General features: G+C 33.3%; 1 protein-coding gene across 2 annotated transcripts; it reads left to right on the top strand.

The window, feature by feature from the left end:
• Nucleotides 1–17344: 17344 nt before the first annotated feature.
• Nucleotides 17345–21937, top strand: LOC149561383 (uncharacterized). 2 transcript variants are annotated; one of them, XM_089825117.1, is made up of 2 exons: nucleotides 17345–20083; nucleotides 21478–21937. In XM_089825117.1, exons 1-2 carry the CDS (start codon nucleotides 17482–17484, stop codon nucleotides 21489–21491), a joined length of 2616 nt encoding a protein of 871 aa, XP_089681243.1. In that variant the 5' UTR covers nucleotides 17345–17481; the 3' UTR covers nucleotides 21492–21937. The 2 variants fall into 2 exon arrangements, with proteins under 2 accessions (XP_089681243.1, XP_089681242.1); XM_089825116.1 differs by lacking the exon at nucleotides 21478–21937 and adding an exon at nucleotides 20198–20811.
• Nucleotides 21938–22468: the final 531 nt, after the last annotated feature.

The following is a 22468-nucleotide window of genomic DNA, read 5'->3' as shown; positions in this document are numbered from 1 at the left end:
TCTAGATGCTTATGCCTGGGTTTCAAAGATCCATCAGCACACATTTCTCCTAGGGTACTTCCCATCTCTTGGGTTCCAATTTCTTGCACAGAATTCTTAAAATGAGTGTGAATATCATTAATAAGGAGTACCTTTGGAGGAATTCATGATTGAGCTCCATTCCAGTCGAGTTACTCTACAACTATTGGTACCAACTTGAAATTTGGTGCTTTCCATTCCATGCCTTTCACCAACATTTCAAAACCTATTTTTGTCTTGTTGCTACTGCTTTTGAATGCCATGGTGGCTTGGTAAATGAGAAAATTCTTCGAAAAAAATCTTTGCTGCAAATTCACTTGGGATTGCTTGGATGTATTGAAAATTGCTTTCCTCTAGGTAAAATTGAAGTTGAATTCTACCCTTTCTAATGAAATTTTTCCATTAATGCTTGGTGCCATAATGGCATAGTGCATGACAGACTGTCATCCACTCACTGTGCTCAGTAGAAGCTTGTGCTTCGGGGATCAAACAAAACTTTTATTATTACTCCCGACCTAGCTCGATAGAGACTATGACCAACCTTGCTCATTATGACCTGATTTTACTCAGTGAATGTTGATTTCTTGTGATTCCTATGTATCTAAAATACTTATTTGGATCTTTTATTTCCTTTCATTAGAACTATTTGAGATATGACTTTGTGAATACAGTTCCAATTCTTCCTTAAGAACTTAATTGGAAATGGTGGAGTCACCCACTTCTTGAGTGACATGGCCATCATTTGAACTGGTTTGCTCAGTAGATTTAGGAATCCACTATTGCCTTATCTGCTTCTTGATGTTATCAACTTTAGCTTTCTTTTCATCTTCAACTCTACCTATATTCATGCAATTCTTAGCTATATGACAAAGTTTGGTGCATGTATAAAATCTTATAGTTGTATCCTTCTTTCTCAAGTGATGCCTTTCACAGTTTATGCGAATGTGTCCATATTCTCCATAGTAATGAAATCTACACCAAGTATTGTAGTCCCAACCAAATATTGCCTTTACAAGTTGTTCAGCTAGATTGAATGGTTTAGATCTGCATTCAAATGCCTTGTGACCTTGTTTCTTGCATTTGTGACATTTACCTTCAAATTTTGGTTTCTCCTTGCATTCATTAGCTTTATGGCCTTGTTGACTGCAATTGTAACATTTTCCATTGAATTTTTCCTTTCCATTGCTCCAACATTTGTTTGATGTATGACCTATCTTACCATAGTAATTGCAAGTAGGTCTTTGATTCCTTTGAGTACCTTGTTTGGAGGATTCACCTTCTTCTTTGATCCAAGTCCTACTTCACCTTTTTTTCCTATAGAGATTCTACTCATTTTGCTAATTCAATTGATCCATGTCTACTTGGGATTTCATTATTCTTTCATTGAGTTGCTTCTCAGAATTTAGATCAACTTTCAATCTTTCATTGATTTTCCTTTTAGTGCTTAAATCATTCCTTAACCTTTCATTTTCAGATATTAGACTCATGATTTCCTAATTTACATTGGAGAGCTAATTGATAAGATTTTCTTTCTGATTTTGAGTTTCATTGTTCCTTGTCTCTAAGTATTCATTTTCCTTATTTCTCTATTCTAAGATTTCACACAATATTATTGATTGGATTTCTTGTTCTCTTTTCAATTTTCTTACTTCTTCTTGTAGGGAGCCATTCTTTTCTCGGAGTTCCTTGATTGCATCATTTTCTTTATCTGAACTGCTTGAAGGGAAAAAGTCTTCAATCTTCTCTTCAACATACTAGTGGTCTTTCATCTCTTTAGCAAATTCCTTCCTTCTTTTTAGGGATTATGAAAGATGCTCATTTGCTTTCTTGAGTTGAGCTATGGCAATCTCCAGATCTAGCTTCTCATTGTCAATAGCTTTGTCAAGTCTAAATATCTCCATTGTCCTTGATCTTTGTTCAAGCCGTCAAACTTTATTCTGAGAACCACAAAGCTCTAATACCAATTGTTGAAAATAATCAAGACTAGCCAAGTTACTGAGAGGGGAGGGGTGAATCAGTAACTTCAAAACTTTAAACTAATTTAGCACTTAATCAAAATAATCCATTCACCATTAATTCATCTAATCTAATGCATGCATGAGAAACTAAAAGATAAACATTCATGACACATGAACACAATGTAAGGAAACTTGGCAACAAAGAATATAACCGTTTCCACATAACCCATAATAGATAAATCTGAAATAAACATGGAATTAAAATCCACATGTAAGAGAATAGACATCGTACCCACATAATTGTGACACAAGATATACCTTGGGAAACCCTCATTGAGGGAAAAACCTAGCCTCCAAAAGCATCCATCATCATGTATTATTCAGCAAAAATACCATTGCCATACAACCATGGAAGCCTTCATGGCCATAGCCACAACCGAGCAAGCTATGTGAACAAGCATGAATCCACACATCCCATGCCATGCTTTCAACATTCACAAATGCTCCCTTGGCTAACCTGCCAAGCCTTGTCCCGCTCGACTCTTGCCTTTTGTCTTCTCCTTGTCACTCTCACTCTCTCTACAACAACTACCCTTGTGGCTGCTTATATAGTAGCAAGTCCCACAAAACCACTAAGTGGTATTACATAAACCATGTGCTAAAACTATGTGCTACCTAACCCACTGACCCCACATTTAATATTGGGCATTTAATTCTTTTCCCCAATATTAAATAATTACATAAAATATTATCACAATGTTACAATACAACTCATCAAGAATATTCCATGGGAATCTTTACATGTTGCACGTCCATCTAGGCACAACATTACATAATAAAATAAAATAATAAAATAACAATATTATGCAATGTGTGCAACACCCATTATCTCAACACACAATATTTGGTGACCTAGAAACCTTCCAAATAGAAAGTAAAACTAGGGTGGGGATGATACCCACAAAACTTCAATACTACAGTATAAAGTTGGCCTATTAAAGCTTACAATGATCAATTCTGATAATTTTCCCTATTAAGAGCAATTTGGACTGCTAGATTGACTTTGTTAGAGGTTTTACAAACATACAATGAAGTATACACTCGATTAAGAGATTTAAAGAAAGAGTGTTAAGTCTACCCTATTAAAGGATTTAGAAACTGATACACCTGTTAGGATGAAATAGTAGATCTAACTTACAACTTGGTTGTTGATTAGATACTTGAAGTATAGATCACCTCATGTGATAGATATAACTTTACTACTCCTTAAAGACCTTGCTGAATACTCTACTCTACTACTAATTTTCTTTCACTCTTTGCAAAACATTACTTCTCCATGCATGGCAGTGATACAATGCATCACACACACACACACACACATGCCATTCCAATATTTAAAATTACAAGGTCACCAAAAATACAAGTAAAAAAAATATTACTAAGTTGGCCAAATAGTAAAAGCTCTGGTTTTGTAAGCTGACTTGGTGATTTTTTGATACTCGACGTCTACTACATTACTCAACATCATCATGCACTTAGTAGAAGTAGAGGTTGGGTCCATACTAATCACACAATGTAGCTACAAACTCAGTGACCATTGGAGACTCAATAGATATAGTGTCACTTGGTGGATACTGAATACTATGTTTACCTTGCATGAACTCGGTAAACATTGCTCATCCATCACTTAGTAGACACTGGCCTCACATCGCAGAAACTGATGACTCGGTAACACTGTGAAGCTCGGTGACCACTATCTACTTGGTTATAACTGTTGGACAACACACTGTCTATTTTCACTCAATAGCTTCTGGGATGCACAGTATGATCTATGAAACTTGGTTATCACTGGATTGCTCGACAAACACTGGAGACTGAATGATGAGCTTGATAACCATACAAAATTGACTAAGCCTTGTCACTAATGGAAACTATAACTTATTGCCAATAGTCTACCACATAATTGCATAGTATATGACATCACAAGGCTTAGGAAGAGATTCCCTTGAAAACCCACTACACATTCACATCAGCTTCTGCTTCGATTCAAACAATTTTCACAGACTGGTTTCCTCATTAAGCTTGGCCTACCTCTACCAATTCTTTCCTTCCATGGTAAACTCTCCAACCTGCACAATGGTTTCCTCTAAGATTTCAAATCCCATCCCATTGACACTCACCTTGCTATCCTTCCAAGAATGGAAGAACTAAATAGAGATAGTCTCATTGTGCTTTGTCATCCCTTCCATAAATGGGAAGTGGCCTCCCTCCTAGAAGTAAACCATTGTCACTTCACTATTATAGATGTAATCTTCCACACCCACCAGTTCAATGTGATCGCTAGTACCCATGACATCACCTAGATCGATCACCAACTCTTTAGAGTTTTCTGACATAGCCTTGTTGCAAGTTTTGCAATTACCAAACATAAAATAAAAAGTCTCAAAGATTAAGATGAAAAGGAAGTGCGTAACTATCATAAGTCCACAAGATTTCCCACCCTCATTGGCATGTGTTAGTGATCCTTTTCTATCCATAAATGGTTGTCACTAGCTATAGTTAGTGCAAAAATTCAACAACTTTTCTTTTTGATCATTAACTGATAGTTTTTTGTATCTTAGAAAATCCACTCTTTGTGTCCTTTTTGGCAATGCATAACACTCATGACAGTCAAATAATTAATGTGGATCATCATACAATCTTGCTAAATGACCCCTTTTTAAAAAGCCATGTCCTCACACCCACACAGATACATGAAGGTCTACCACCTATTGTTATGATTCATATGGTGTTATTGTATGTATGATACCTTTCCATCATAACTTGAGTTGATGATGGCAACAAAGTAATGTCCTCCCATTCAACTAAACATGTGATGCTATGGCCAAATTTGGCTAGCTCATCCGCCATGCCATTCCGTTCATGATATATGTGAGCCATATTTATCTCATGGTATTCATCCATCAAACTTTACATTTCATCAATTATAACTTTAATTGACTATTTACTTTGGCCCTCTCCCTTAGTAGCTTTAATAATTAACATTGAGTCCCCCTCAATGGCAAGCTTATTGAATCCATGAGCCCTTACAATTCTCAATCCCCATCGAAGCGCCAAGGCTTCTACTTCATTGTTTGACCCTCCTTCATAGTTTGTAGTATAGGAAACCATAATATTATCCAAACATTTGTGAGGGAGAGCTCTTGCTGTGGTGCTTCCCTTCATGGCCGAGCCATCAGAATTTAGCTTGATCTAGGATTCAGTGGGACGGTGCCACACTATCTTCTTTCTATCCATGACCTTAGAATTTATGAATTGTGCCACTACTGAGCCAACATTCCAAGTCGATGCCCATTTCATATCAAGTATGCCTACGAGGTTTGGGTGGGCGGGGGGAGGGGCACTATTAACACTAGATCCGAATGCACTCCTTTAGTAGCCTAATACTCTATTGGGCCACCCCCTAGCTGGTAGTGGCATGTTCCTGGAGAATCCTATTGTTCCTCTCCTTTCAAATTTTCCATGAAATATATGGCGAGAGAATTGACCATAATTTTTTGAGGAATTGGTGAGCAAACAGCCTATCCCAGTGAACAAATTGCTTCAAACAACTATCCATACACCATTGGACTTCGCATAAGGAAAGGACTTCCCTGCAAACATCTATGGCAAAAGGGTAGTGGATAAGAAGGTGTGGAATAGATTTAGCATCTTGGAGACACAAAATACAACAATTAGCAAGTTAACACCCTCTTCTCTAGAGGTTATCGACAATGAGGATGGATCCATGCAAAGCTATGCAGAAAAAGAAGTTAATCTTTGGTAGAATCCAAGGGTGCTAGGCCTTTTTCCAATCAACCTAGGCCACCTCCCCCAGCAACAACGGAGATAAGAAGACTTGGCGTTGAACTCACTCAAGGGTGTGAGTTATTGATAACTATATGATAATAAAATAATTTATTTTTATTAAATTAGTATATTATTAAAATTAATTATTTGAATCATGAATGGTTAAATTCTATTGGTATTACAAATTACTTTTAGAAATATCATAATATTTCTCAAAAAAGGGCCCTCCATTTTGAGAACTGTTATGAATTTTTTTTAGAGCTTTTTCCATAAGGTAGCTCCCAAATGTCCAACAAAAAATATTTATAATAAATCTAATATTTCAATTTGTTGATAATATTTTAATCTCTATTATATGAAAAATAATCTAATTAAAAATCAACAAAAAATTAAATTAAAATAATCAATAAATAGATCAATATTTTTTGGAATATTCTTTTGTCTAATGTTTTATGGAAAATTTACAAAATTAGAAATGAATACAAGTATCAAAACAATGTCAAGAATCTTATTGAGTCTTTGTGAAGACTTGCTCCCTTTAAAATCACTTTGCAAGTCATGATTTCTTACGTGATTGATCATGAAAAGATGAAAAGATTCCTCAAATTTGGGTATGGCACAATGTTTGAGATGAAGAACAACTATGGCTGGAGGAGAACCATGGACAACTTCTCTACCTTTTAAGATGTGGTGGCTTTGTTGAACTAGGAGATGAAGAAGAACAAAAATGCTTCAGACAAGAAGATTCTTATGTTGGATTAGATCCAGGACAAAATGAATAATGTTTGGATGGAAGGCCTAAAAGGGTGGACTACTTGGGCTCAACCTTATGCCTATCTGCTACATTTGTTTTACTTTTCTTTCCTCTTCTTTATATATTCCTCAACTGTTTATGATGGACAATCATATTTTTTTATCCTTCATTTATTTAAATGCTTGATGGTCGGCTGGTGTGGGGCCTCGCCTCTTGGGGTATTTTTGATTTTTGTGCTTATCCCTTTTTGAACTCTATATTTTTAATATAAAAAATAAATAGGTCAATTTACCTAATAAATGTCTTTTGGAAATTGGTTAATAAATGTAATTTACAATATAATTTTATTGAAAATTAAAACTATAATGATAATTCAACTTACATTATATATATATATATATATATATATATATATATATATATACTTGCCTTAGGAAATGTACTATTGTATTCACTTTGAACAATTTTGGAATAATTTTTGAACATATCAATCTATCACTTTCAATTATTTTTATTTGATTTCATTTTTTCTTAAGTTTGCATATATATATAAAATAAATTATGAACAATGATTTATCTTCGTTATAATTTTAATTCATTGGGTGTTATAAGACCCCCTTTTTCCTCTCCATATTTTGGTTTTAAATGCAAGATTATTTGAATTTATATATAAATAAAGATATGTACATATTGAAATTAAACATTATTACTACCCAAAAAAACTAAAGTGCAATATATTTGATTAAATAAGAACTTGTTTTCCTTAAGATTATTTAAGATTATTTGATTATAAGACAAAAATGATCAACCAATGAATGATTTATAAATTTTAACAAAAGTGGTTCTCAAATTTAACAAAACATAAATGACTCTCAAATTTGACAAAAAAAAAAAAAAAAAAAAAAACTAAATTAAAGGCAAGTTAATCTATGAATGTATTAAACTTATTTTTTCCTTTTCTCCAAAATCATCTTACAATTATGTTTCTACTCGAGTTCTTGCCAATTATAAAATATTTAGGCTTAATACAATCTTATTAAAAACAACTCCCTCTCTTTTAAACATAGTGATTATAAAATCTGTAATTTATTATAGTTTAATTAGATGGAGTAGTAAAGTTAAAAATTTGATAAATTTTTATTAATATTTAATTAATATTATAAAATTTGATTAATTTTTAAGTTTTTTAAGTTATAGTTTTACATTAAAAATCTAATTTTTAATTTAGAAAATAATATTTTTTAATAAAAATGTATAATTAAATATAAATGTCATTGTATTATTATAACTAATTAAGTTGTATTTAAAGTATTAATATTTTATTTAAAGTAAAAAATTATTATATACAATATTATTCATAAAATATAATCACAAGTTATTATAAAAGAAAAACATGTTATTAAAATATCTTGAAATCTACTCTAAGACCCAAATCTATAAGCCAATAAAATTCAAGTAAAATAAATTTTAAAATTTTAAAAATTAAAAATCTCATAAATAAGCATTACAAAAATTAAAAGTTCAAATTAAATTGAAAAATATGATGGAAATAGAAAAGTTTAATGAATAGTAAAGTATAATGATTGTAGAATACAAATCAAATTTATTTTATTAGGAATCTATTAAAAGTTTTTAAGTAATTTTTTTTAATAATAGTTTAGAATTATTTTTTACTATTGATAATTATTTTAAATTTAGTTAACAATACACTATCACAAACAATTTATAACTTTTCAATATTTCACTCACTTTACCACAGCAAACTATATTGCTAGACACAAAGTAAAAAATACTTGGGAGGGAGGCATAGAATTATTTTAAGTGGATCATCTTTCATTTTCTTTCATCAATGATAATAACATCAACAATTACAAACATGAAGGATATGGTCTTGTCTATTCGACAAGACAAACATGGACTGCCGAACTTCTATTCGCATTTTAATATGTAACGTGTGGAAGATTTGAAAAGAAGTGAGTAGTGGAGACCTAATGACGCGTTAGCTCTGCTCGTTTTTCCGTTTCTTTGACTTGACCTGCAGACTTTAACTACCCAATTCGGTAGACTTTATAGGTAAATTGCCTCCATTTCCATTTTCTTCGGTCCCTTTGCCTAAGAAATCCAATGTGAAATCAATTCTAGAGTTTTCTAAACATTGCGGTCTAATCGAGGCCAAAAAAGACAGTGTGATTTCAAGAATGACAGGCATATCGACAATCAACTGTGAAGCATAAGTCATCTTTATAATCTTCAACTAGTTTAGGTGGAATTCGGAACCTATTATTCATTTTCTCCCTAAACACTTCAAAATAGTTATGCATGATACTATCAAAATTCTCACTCATTTCTATAATGAATTCATTAATCTGATACAAAATTGGAGTATCTTTTCTCCACACCACTAATCCTTTGGATGGGAAAAACTTTTGTACATAAAAGAAAAGACAATTTAGCAAAGAACCAAATTTATAGGGGTTATTCTTTGATGTGTTGATGCTGTCCATGTTCTTGTTCAACTGTTTCAACAATAAGTTTGACAGATCAAATTCTAGGTTCTTCTTCACAACCTTGTATGCCAAATCAACAGCCTCACATGACACACTATTCAATTGATTAGAGCTAAATATCTTATGTGCAATGATGTGAATTCTAAACCTAAGTTACATGTTAGATACATTACTAATCTTTAGACCTTTGTCATCCCACTTGGCTAGGGTTTTCTTTTGAAGCTCTTCCCAACCTAGGGTTTTGGTGGTTTTAGCTTTATTAAGCATAGGGAGACCCGTTATCTTATGAATCATTTTCTTCATGATCAACATAGGCTGCTCTAACCATAACTGACCATTATGCACACAGCTCAAAATATACCTAATCCACTTCACTTGGAAATTCTTCAACAAATGCAGGATATGGGTTAATCCTTTGACCTCTAGATGCTTATGTTCGCGTTTCAAAGATCCATCAACACACATTTCTCCTAGGGTATTGTCCATCTCTAGGGTTCCAATTTCTTGCACAAAACACTTAAAATGAGTGTGAATAGCATTAATAAGGTGTACCTTTGGAGGAATTCATGATTGAGCTCCATTCGAGTCGAGTGACTCTACAACTACTGGTACCAACTTGAAATTTGGTGCTTTCCATTCCATGCCTTTCACCAACATTTCAAAACCTATTATTGTCTTGCTACTGCTACTTTTGAATTCCATGGTTGCTTGGTAAATGAGAAAATTCTTCGAAAAAAATCTTTGCTACAAATTTTCCTGGGATTTCTTGGATGTACTGAAAATTGCTTTGCTCTAGGTAAAATTGAAGTTGAATTCTGCCCTTTTTGATGAAATTTTTCCATTAATGCTTGGTGCCATAATGACATAGTGCATGATAGACAATAATCCACTCACTATGCTCAGTAGAAGCTTGTGCTTTGGGGATTGAACAAAACTTTTATTATTACTCCTGACCTAGCTCAATAGAGACTATGACCATTCTTGCTCATTATAACCTGATTTTACTTAGTGAATGTTGATTTCTTGTGATTCCTCTATATCTAGAATACTAATTTGGATCTTTTGTTTCCTTTCATTAGAACTATTTGAGATATGACTTTGTGAATACAGTTCCAGTTCTTCCTTAAGAATTTAATTGGAAATGGTGGAGTCACCCACTTCATGAGTGACATGGCCATCATTTGAACTGGTTTGCTCAGTAGATTTAGGAATCCACTATTGTCTCATCTACTTCCTAATGTTATAAACTTTAGCTTTCTTTTCATCTTCAATTCTACCTATATTCATGCAATTCTTAGCTATATGACCAAGTTCAGTGGATGTATAACATCTTATAGTTTTATCCTTCTTTCTCAAGTGATGCCTTCCACAGTTTATGTCAATGTATCCATATTCTCCACAGTAATGACATCTACACCAAGTATTGTAGTCCCAACCAAATATTTCCTTTACAAGTTGTTCAACTAGATTGAATGGTTTAGATCTGCATTCAGATGCCTTGTGACATTGTTTCTTGCATTTGTGACATTTACCTTCAAATTTTGGTTTCTTCTTGCATTCATTAGCTTTATTGCCTTGCTGACTACAATTGTAACATTTTCCATTGAATTTTGCCTTTCCATTGCTCCAAAGTTTTTTTGATGTATGACCTATCTTACCATAGTAATTGCAAGTAGGTCTTCGATTCCTTTTGAGTACCTTGTTTGGAGGATTCACCTTCTTATTTGTATCCAAGTCCTACTTTACCTTTTTCCTATAGAGATTCTACTCATTTTGCTTATTCAATTGATCCATGTCGGCTTGGGATTTCATTATTCTTTCATTGAGTTGCTTCTCAAAATTTAGATCAACTTTCAATCTTTCATTGATTTTCCTTTTAGTGCTTAAATCATTCCTTAATCTTTCATTTTTATATCTTAGACTCATGCTTTCCTCATTTGCATTGGAGAGTTGATTGATAAGATTTTCTTGTTGATTTTGAGTTTCATTGTTCCTTGTCTCTAAGTGTTCATTTGCCTTATTTCTCTATTCTGAGATTTCACACAATCTTATTGATTGGATTTCTTGTTCTCTTTTCAATTTTCTTACTTCTTCTTGTAGGGAGCCATTCTTTTCTAGGAGTTCCTTGATTGCATCATTTGCTTCATTTGAACTGCTTGAAGGGAAAAAGTCTTCAATCTTCTCTTCAAAATACTAGTGGTCATTCATCTCTTTAGCAAGTTTCCTCCTTTTTAGGGATTACGAAAGATGCTCTTTCACTTTCTTGAGTTGAGCTATGGCCATCTCCAGATCTAGCTTCTCATTGTCAATAGCTTTGTTAAGTCTAAATATCTCCATTTTCCTTGATCTTTGCTCAAGCTATCAAACTTTATCCTAAGAACCACAAAGCTCTAATACCAATTGTTGGAAATAATCAAGACTAGCCAAGTTACTAAGAGGGGAAGGGTGAATCAGCAACTTCAAGAACTTTAAACTAATTCAACACTTAATAAAAATAATCCATTCACCATCAATTCATCTAATCTAATGCATGCATGAGAAACTAAAAGATAAAAATTCATGACACATGAACACAATATTTGGTGACCCAGAAACCTTCCAAATATAAAGTAAAACTAGGGTGGGGATGATACCCACAAAACTTCAATACTACAGTATAAAGTTGGCCTATTAAAGCTTACAATGATCACTTCTGATTATTTTCCCTGTTAAGAGAAATTTGGACTGCTAGATTGACCTTGTTAGAGGTTTTACAAACATACAATGAAGTATGCACTCGGTGAAGAGATTTAAAGAAAGACCGTTAAGTCTACCCTATTAAAGGCTTTCACTCTTCTCAAAACATTACTTCTCCATACATTGCAATGATACAATACATCACACACACACACACACACACACACACACACACACACACACACACACACACACACACACACACACACACATATATGCCATTCCAATATTTACAATTACAAGGTCGGCAAAAACACAAGTAAACAAAATATTACCAAGTTGGCCAAATAGTAAAATCTCTTGTTTTGTAGGCTGACTTGGTGATCTTCTGATACTTAGCATCCACTACATTATTTGGCATTGTCATGTACTGGGTAGAAGTAGAGATTGGGTCCATACTAATCACACAATGTAGCTATGAACTTAGTGACCATTGGAGACTCGGTAGATATAGTGTCACTCGGTGGATATTGAATACTATGCCTACCTTGCATGAACTTGGTAAACATTGCTCATCCATCACTTAGTAGAAACTGGCTTCACATCATAGAAACTGATGACTCAGTAGACACTGTGAAGCTCGGTGACAACTATCTACTTCTTTATAACTACTGGACAACACACTGTCAATTTTCACTCAATAGCTTCTGGAATGCACGGTATGAACTGTGAAACCTGGTTATCACTAGATTTCTTGGCAAACACTGGACACTAAATGATGAGCTTGATAACCATACAAAATTGAATAAGTGTTGTCACTAATGGAAAATATAACTTAATGTCAATAGTATACCACATAATCACATAGTAGATGACATCACAAGATTTAGGAAGAGATTCCCTTGAAAACCCACCTCACATTCACATCGGCTTCCACTTGGATTTGAAGAATTTTCACAGATTGGTTTCCACATTAACCTTGGCCTGCCTCTACCTATTCTTTCCTTCCATGGTAAAATCTCCAACCCTCATAATGGTTTCCTCTGAAATTTGAAATCCCATCCCATTGACACTCACCTTCCTATCCTTCCAAGAATGGAAGAACTACATAGAGACAGTCTCATTGTGCTTTTTCATCCCTTCCATAAATGGTAAGTGGCCTCCCTCCTGTAAGTAAACCATTGTCACTTCACTATTATAGATGTAATCCTCCACACCCACCAGTTCAATGTGATCGCTAGTACCCATGACATCACCTAGATCAATCACCAACTCTTTAGAGTTTTCTGAGATAGCCTTGTTGCAAGTTTGGAAATTACCAAATATAAAATAAAAAGTCTCAAAGATTAAGATGAAAAGGAAGTGCATAACCATCATAATTCTACAAGGTTTCCCACCCTCACCGACATGTGTTAGTGATCCTTTTCTATCCATAAATGGTTATCGCTAGCTATAGTTAGTGCAGAAATTCAACAACTTTTCTTTTTGATCATTAACTGATAGTTTTTTGTATCTTAGAAAATCCACCCTCTGTGTCCTTTTTGGCAATGCATAACACTCATGAAAGTCAAATAATTAATGTGGATCATCATACAATCTTGCCAAATGATCCCTTTTTAAAAAGCCATGTCCTCGCACCAACACAGATACATGAAGGTCTACCACCTATTGTTATGATTCATATGGTGTTATTGTATGTATGATCCCTTTCCATCATAACTTGAGTTGATGATGGCAACAAAGTAACGTCCTCCCATTCAACTAAACATGTGATGCTATGGCCAAATTTGGCTAGCTCATCTGCCATGCCATTCCCTTCACGATATATGTGAGCCATATTTATCTCATGGTATTCATCCATCAACCTTTACATTTCATCGATTATAACTTTAATTGACTATTTACTTTGGCCCTCTCCCTTAGTAGCTTTAATAATTAACATTGAGTCCCCCTCAATGGCAAGCTTATTAAATCCATGAGCCCTTACAATTCTCAATCCCCTTCAAAGTGCTAAGGCTTCTACTTCATTGTTTGACCCTCCTTCATAGTTTGTAGTATAGGAAACCATAATATTATCCAAACATTTGTGAGGGAGAGCTCTTGCTGTGGTGCTTCCCTTCATGGCTGAGCCATCAGAATTTAGCTTGATCTAGGATTCAGGGGGACGGTGCCACACTATCTTCTTTCTATCCATGACCTTAGAATTTTAGAATTGTGCCACTACTGAGCCAACATTCCAAGTCGATGCCCATTTCATATCAAATATGCCTACGAGGTTTGGGTGGCGGGGGGGGGGGAGGGGCACTTTTAACACTGGATCCCAATGCACTCCTTTAGTAGCCTAATACTCTATTGGGTCACCCCCTAGCTAGTAGTGGCATGTTCCTGGAGAATCCTATTGTTCCTCTCCTTTCAAATTTTCCATGAAATATATGGCGAGAGAATTGACCATAAATTTTTGAGGAATTGGTGAGCAAACAACATAACCCAGTGTACAAATTGCTTCAAACAACTATCCATACACCACTGGACTTCGCATAAGGAAAGGACTTCCCTGCAAACATCTATGGCAAAAGGGTAGTGGATAAGAAGGTGTGGAATAGATTTAGCATCTTGGAGACATAAAATACAACAATTAGCAATTTAACACCCTCTTCTCTAGAGGTTATCGACAATGAGGATGGATCCATGCAAAGCTATGCAGAAAAAGAAGTTAATCTTTGGTAGATTCCAAGGGTGCTAGGCCTTTTTCCAATCAGCCTAGGCCACCTCCCCTGGCAACAACGGAGATAAGAAGACTTGACGTTGAACTCACTCAAGGGTGTGAGTTATTGATAACTATATGATAATAAAATAATTTATTTTTATTAAATTAGTATATTATTAAAATTAATTATTTGAATCATGAATGGTTAAATTCTATTGGTATTACAAATTACTTTTAGAAATATCATAATATTTCTCAAAAAAGGGCCCTCCATTTTGAGAACTGTTATGAATATTTTTTTAGAGCTTTTTCCATAAGGTAGCTCCCAAATGTCCAACAAAAAATATTTATAATAAATCTAATATTTCAATTTGTTGATAATATTTTTATCTCTATTCTATGAAAAATAATCTAATTAAAAATCAACAAAAAATTAAATTTAAATAATCAATAAATAGATCAATATTTTTTAGAATATTCTTTTGTCTAATGTTTTATGGAAAATTTACAAAATTAGAAATGAATACAGGTATCAAAACAATGTGAAGAATCTTATTGAGTCTTTGTGAAGACTTGCTCCCTTTAAAATCACTTTGCAAGTCATGATTTCTATGGTGATTGATCATGAAAAGATGAAAAGATTCCTCAAATTTTGGTATGGCACAATGTTTGAGATGAAGAACAACTATGGCTGGAGGGGAACCATGGACAACTTCTCTACCCTTTAAGATTTGGTGGCTTTGCTGAACTAGGAGATGAAGAAGAACAAAAATGCTTTAGACAAGAAGATTCTTATGTTGGATTAGATCCAGGACAAAATGAATAATGTTTGGATGGAAGGCCTAAAAGGGTGGAATACTTGGGCTCAACCTTATGCCCATCTACTACATTAGTTTTACTTTTCTTTCCTCTTCTTTATATATTCCTCAACAGTTTATGATGGACAATCATATTTTTTTATCCCTGATTTATTTAAATGCTTAATGGTCGGCTGGTGTGGGGCCTCACCTCTTGGGGTATTTTTTATTTTTTTACTTATCTCTTTTTGAACTCTATATTTTTAATATAAAAAATAAATAGGTCAATTTACCTAATAAATGTCTTTTGAAAATTGGTTAATAAATGTAATTTACAATATAATTTTATTGAAAATTGAAACTATAATGATAATTCAACTTACATTATATATATATATATATATATATATATATATAGTTTCTTAATTAACTCTATCTTAACATTAGTGTTAGAACTTCATATATTATTGTACTTGCCTTAGGAAATGTACTATTGTATTCACTTTGAACAATTTTGGAATAATTTTTGAACATATCAATCTATCACTTTCAATTATTTTTATTTGATTTCATTTTTTCTTAAGTTTGCATATATATATATATATATATATATATATATATATATATATATATTATGAAAAATGATTTATCTTCGTTATAATTTGTAATTCATTGGGTGTTATAAGACCCCTTTTTCCTCTCCATATTTTGGTTTTAAATGCAAGATTATTTGAATTTGTATATAAATAAAGATATGTACATATTGAAATTAAACATTATTACTACCCAAAAAAACTAAAGTGCAATATATTTGATTAAATAAGAACTTGTTTTCCTTAAGATTATTTGATTATAAGACAAAAATGATCAACCAATGAATGATTTATAAATTTTAACAAAAGTGGTTCTCAAATTTAACAAAACATAAATGACTCTCAAATTTGACAAAAAAAAAAAAAAAACTAAATTAAAGACAAGTTAATCTATGAATATATTAAACTTATTTTTTCCTTTTCTCCAAAATCATCTTACAATTATGTTTCTACTCAAGTTCTTGCCAATTATAAAATATTTAGGCTTAATACAATCTTATTAAAAACAACTCCCTCTCTTTTAAACATAATGATTATAAAATCTGTAATTTATAATAGTTTAATTAGATGGAGTAGTAAAGTTAAAAATTTGATAAATTTTTATTAATATTTAATTAATATTATAAAATTTGATTAATTTTTAAGTTTTTTAAGTTATAGTTTTACATTAAAAATCTAATTTTTAATTTAGAAAATAATATTTTTTAATAAAAATGTATAATTAAATATAAATGTCATTGCATTATTATAACTAATTAAGTTGTATTTAAAGTATTAATATTTTATTTAAAGTAAAAAATTATTATATACAATATTATTCATAAAATATAATCACAAGTTATTATAAAAGAAAAACATGTTATTAAAATATCTTGAAATCTACTCTAAGACCCAAATCTATAAGCCAATAAAATTCAAGTAAAATAAATTTAAAAATTTAAAAATTTAAAAATCTCATAAATAAGCATTACAAAAATTAAAAGTTCAAATTAAATTGAAAAATATGATGGAAATAGAAAAGTTTAATGAATAGTAAAGTATAATGATTGTAGAATACAAATCAAATTTATTTTATTAGGAATCTATTAAAAGTTTTTAAGTAATTTTTTTTAATAATAGTTTAGAATTATTTTTTACTATTGATAATTATTTTAAATTTAGTTAACAATACACTATCACAAATAATTTATAACTTTTCAATATTGCTAGACACAAAGTAAAAAATACTTGGGAGGGAGGCATAGAATTATTTTAAGTGGATCATCTTTCATTTTCTTTCATCAATGATAATAACATCAACAATTACAAACATGAAGGATATGGTCTTGTCTATTCGACAAGACAAACATGGACTGCCGAACTTGTATTCGCATTTTAACATGTACCGTGTGGAAGATTTGAAAAGAAGTGAGTAGTGGAGACGTAATGACGCGTTAGCTCTGCTCGTTTCTCCGTTTCTTTGACTTGACCTGCAGACTTTAACTGATTGACAATCATCTTCTCTTCCTGCGCGAAATTCATGCTTCGGCAAACTTCTCCTCACATTTCTCGCATATCTTATTTATTGTTACGAAAACTTCTCGCCAATTTGTAATTGAACCCAACCATCGTATGAGCTGAGAATGAAGACGATGATGATGGTGCTGTTGCCGATGCTGCTCCTCTTCTCTGCATTGCCCGCTCATCTGGCAAAGCCTTCTAATTTCTCTGATCAGCAATCTCTCATGGAATTCAAGGCTTCTCTGCTTCTCGATCCATACAATTCCCTCCTCCACTGGTCTCCCAATCACACCTTCTGCAACTGGACTGGCATCACCTGCTCTTCTCGCAGGCAGCGCGTGGTTTCTTTGAATCTCACTAGTATGGGATTTATTGGCCCCATCTCTCCTTTCCTAGGAAACCTTTCCTTCCTCAGAGTTCTTGATCTCAAAAATAATAGCTTCCAGGGACATATTCCCTACCAGATAGGAAGGCTGTTTCGCTTGAGAAGGCTTCGGTTGTCCTTTAACGATTTAAGTGGAAGCATTCCCTCTGAGCTTAGCCTTCTTTCAAACTTGGAAACTATAGGGCTAGGAACAAACAACTTGACAGGTATCATCCCATCTTTCTTAGGAAACCTGTCCTCTTTAAATATCCTTGAATTGGGCACGAATAGACTCCATGGTGGTATTCCTGCCCAATTGGGTATGCTTACTCAGCTAAACTGGCTTGGTCTTGGCATGAACAATTTGACAGGGTCGATCCCCATCGCCCTTTCCAATTGCACTCATCTCCAATTATTAGAGTTACCTGAGAACCACTTAAGCGGTCCAATTCCCTGGGAGTTTGGAAGGCTCTCAGAGTTGCAACAGGTGTTTCTCTGGGAAAACAGATTCACTGGCGAAATACCCATCTCAGTGGGAAATTGGACTCAGCTGCAACTGCTTAATCTGAACACCAATGAACTGAGCGGCATGGTGCCCATGCTATTTGGGAAAATGCGGCAACTGACATGGCTTTCTTTGGCGGAAAATCATTTTGTGAGTGGAAGCAGTGGTTTGTCTATTCTGACAGTGTTAACTAATTGCTCCATCTTGGAACATCTTAGTTTGGGATATAATCATCTCACTGGTGTCTTGCCCACTTCAGTTGGTCGCCTCTCAAATTCACTCGTCTCGTTAGCATTAGGTTCGAATGAAATTGGCGGAAACATACCGAATGAGATTGGTAACCTGACAGACTTGACAATGGTAACTCTGGAAGGAAACCAACTCAGTGGAAACATTCCATCTTGTTTCGGCACACTTCAAAACTTGGAAAGGTTGTCTCTTGGCAGAAACAATCTAGATGGAAGTATCCCAGAGAGTTTTGGCCAGTCAAGAAAGCTTGGACTGTTATCACTCAGTGATAATAAGCTTTCAAGCCCAATCCCAGAAAGCCTTGGCGATCTTCCACAACTCAGACAAATTTATCTTTACTACAATCAGCTGTCAGGAAACATACCCGCCAGCTTAGGGAGATGTCTTACATTGGAACTGGTCGATTTGGCGCATAACAAACTAATGGGAAATATACCTCCTGAAGTTGCAGGCCTTCAGAATCTCCAATTATATTTCAATGTCTCCCACAATTTCTTGCAAGGTTCTGTTGTGGAAATGAGCAAAATGGTTATGGTTCTAGCTATAGATGCTTCTGGAAACAATTTCTCAGGGAGCATTCCCAGTGTGCTGGCTAGTTGCAAGGGGTTGGAATATTTAAATCTTTCTTCAAATGCATTTCAGGGGCCAATCCCTCCGTCATTGGCAGATCTGCAAAATCTGCAATACATGGATCTGTCTTGCAATAATTTGTCAGGTATGATACCTATGGCTTTCACAAAGATGAAAATGCTAAAACATCTCAATCTCTCTTCAAATAGATTAACTGGAGAAGTTCCAAAAGGAGGAGCTTTTGCAACACTTGATGCATCAGAAATTATGGAAAATCTTGGTCTCTGTGGTGGGTGGTTAAACTTACCGTCGTGCTCTACTTCCAATCACAAGCAGTCATCCATCTCCAAAAAGGTGATTATTCCTCTTCTGGTAGGCATGGCAATTTTGATAGCATCTCTTCTATTGGTAGCATTTTCATACAAAATATATAAAGGTTCCAATATCCCTGTTCTTAAAGTATGGCCACCAAAAATATCATATAAAGAACTTATAGATGCAACTGGTGGGTTCAACAATGAAAATCTGATAGGAACTGGTAGTTTTGGCTCTGTTTATAAAGGGATCCTAGAGAATGGTATACATATTGCTGTTAAAGTTCTCAACATACAAGATGAACGTGCTAATCAAAGTTTCAACAAAGAATGCAATGTGTTGAAGAGAGTCCGCCACCGCAATGTAATTAAAATTATTTCAGCATGCTCCAACCTTGACTTCAAAGCCTTGATTCTTCCATTCATGCCAAATGGAAATTTAGAGAGATGGTTGTATCCTCCTCAAGGGAGTAGATGCAGATTAAATATGAGTGACCGACTTAGGATAGCAATGGAGATAGCAGGAGGAATGGCATACCTTCACCACTATTGCTTTGTTCAAGTGATCCATTGTGACATCAAGCCTAGCAATGTCTTCTTGGGAGATGATATGACCTCATATATAGCAGATTTTGGCCTTTCCAAACTTATTTTTGGAAATTGTTTGGATGCTTTGTCCTCTACCAATGTGCTTCAAGGATCTATTGGCTACATTGCACCAGGTACATATTTCCTCATTATTGCTCGATCTATTTTACTATTTTTTTAAATCTGATTAACCTTCCAATGCTTAAAAAATAATGGAATAAATTATTTAATTTTATTCATTTTTATAGAGTATGGAATGGGTGGAAATCTTTCTACAAAAGGAGATGTATATAGTTATGGAATTATGATTTTGGAGATGTTGACAAGAAAGAGACCTATAGATGATATGTTCGGTGAAGGAATGAATTTACAAAAATGGATAGAAACACATTTTCCTGATAGGATTTCAGATGTGGTGGATGAATGTCTTTTGGTAGATGGCCATCAATCACAGACATCAATGCTAATGGAATGTTTTACTCAGTTTATACAAGTTGGATTGTTTTGCACAAGGAGTTCACCTCAAGAGCGACCTGATATGATTGAAGTGTTTAATAGATTAAATACAATCAAAGGTTCATTTCTTGGTACCCATCAATCTTTTCAATTACCAATAGATATCTCACCTTTCATCAATAATGAAAGAAATACGACAGAGGTGGGAAATAGGGGAAGTTTCTCTACGTCTACATCCTAAGACAATATATATATTTCTTTATTTCTGGGCCAATCTAAAAATAGTGATGTTCAAATGAATTATTATGGATAGGTATAGTCTATATTGATTAGATAAATCATGGTCAACTTGTACTACCTATATGGTATAGTCTTTTTATGACTAATTTAGAGCTTCAAACTATAATTTATGAGTGCAAAAGATATGTGTATGTGATATATTTTGAAGATGTATATCATTTTCATACACAATTATAAATATTTCTTAACATACAAAAGTTATCATCAAAGGCATACAATTTTTTTATTTATTGAATATATAATATTTTGTACAATAACCTTTTTTATCTTTTGAATTATAATTGTCATTTAAAACTTAATTTGATCTTATAATGATTTTTCAATATTAAATAGCTATAAGATTTTATTATTTCTCTTACATTTATTTATAAAAAAAATCTGAAAATCTTGTAGTGTAATTTTATTTATCCCTATTAAAGTAGATTCATATTTTTTAATAAATCACAGTTATTAGAAATTCATAAATTATTATCCTATGTATAAACTTCCAATCTTGGTATGAAATTTTAGCAATATAAATTCATAATAATATAAATGTTCACAGTTATTTCACTAGCTATATATATAGACACACACACACACACACACACACACACACACACACACACACACAAAGAAATTTGAGAGATATCAAGGCTTTAATTTTAAAATGTAAAATTTTTCTTTATATATATTATTTACTATATAATACATATATAGTGGTAGCATCCAAAGGGGAGTTTCATATGAATAAAATTACAATTTTCATTTGTGTTCTTTTGGGAAAAGACAGGTAAAAATTTATAAAGATAGAAAGGATTACATCAAGGAGAGCTCAACAAGGAGCTTTGTCCTGAGGAACAAGATCATCAAATTCTTGTAACAAATCAATGGGAAGCTGCCCCCTATCCATAATATTCCAGCCCAGAGCAAGAACAGAAGCCCATTTGGCCAAACAATCAACAACTCTGTTCCATTCATGTGTAATGTAAGTAAACCTAATGAACTCAAGAGAGGTACAAAACTAGCTAGTTGCCAACTAACATCCTCAAGATCCTATGAGGTAAATGTTGGAGTTGGTTACGAACCTTCTTCAGAATAGTCCAACCTCTAACTTTTTGAGTAGTTACCTACCCAAAAGGGTGGTTATGCTAGAATAGATTATAAATTCATGAACAAGGATGTCACAAGGGACTTTTTGGATTTGTAGAAAATGGACACTTTTATTTTCATAGAGAGACAATTTTTAGAAAGTGTGTACGATTCTTATTCTTGTAATTATCAATTTTCTTATGTTCTTGGTGCTAAGAAGTAAAAGAAAGTACATTTCATATTCTCTTTTCTAAAAAATCTAATTTGTTGAAGTGTTGACTCTTTGTAATGTTTATTTTCAAAGAATGGTGTAAATATTCATGAATCATTAAATTAGCATTGTGTCCATGATAGATTAAAGAGATCAAATTTCCAAAATCCATTATATTGTATTGATATGTTTCTGGATTCAATTGTGTTACAATTTTTACCATCAACATTTTCAAATCACACTACATGATCCGTCATTAGGATGAAGAGCAAGAGATGCAAAACATAGTATGTTGTAGATAATAGCTGACCCAAAAGATAAAGGGAACAAGCAAGAAAGATAGCACACACCCTAAGGTTGAAGAATGAAAATAAAATAAGATAGAAAATAACAAACAATAAAAGGGTAGACAAAAGGACAAGGGGCCGAAGAGGAACAAACCCAAGAAAAAACCAGAAAATAATTAGAAACTAAAGAAGCA

Source organism: Cupressus sempervirens, chromosome 4 (genome assembly GCF_028749045.1).
Source record: "Cupressus sempervirens isolate cs-2001-9-10 chromosome 4, ASM2874904v1, whole genome shotgun sequence".
Lineage (NCBI taxonomy): Eukaryota > Viridiplantae > Streptophyta > Pinopsida > Cupressales > Cupressaceae > Cupressus > Cupressus sempervirens.
The sequence above is the reverse complement of the archived record's forward strand: the minus strand, read 5'-3'. Positions and strand labels throughout refer to the sequence as shown.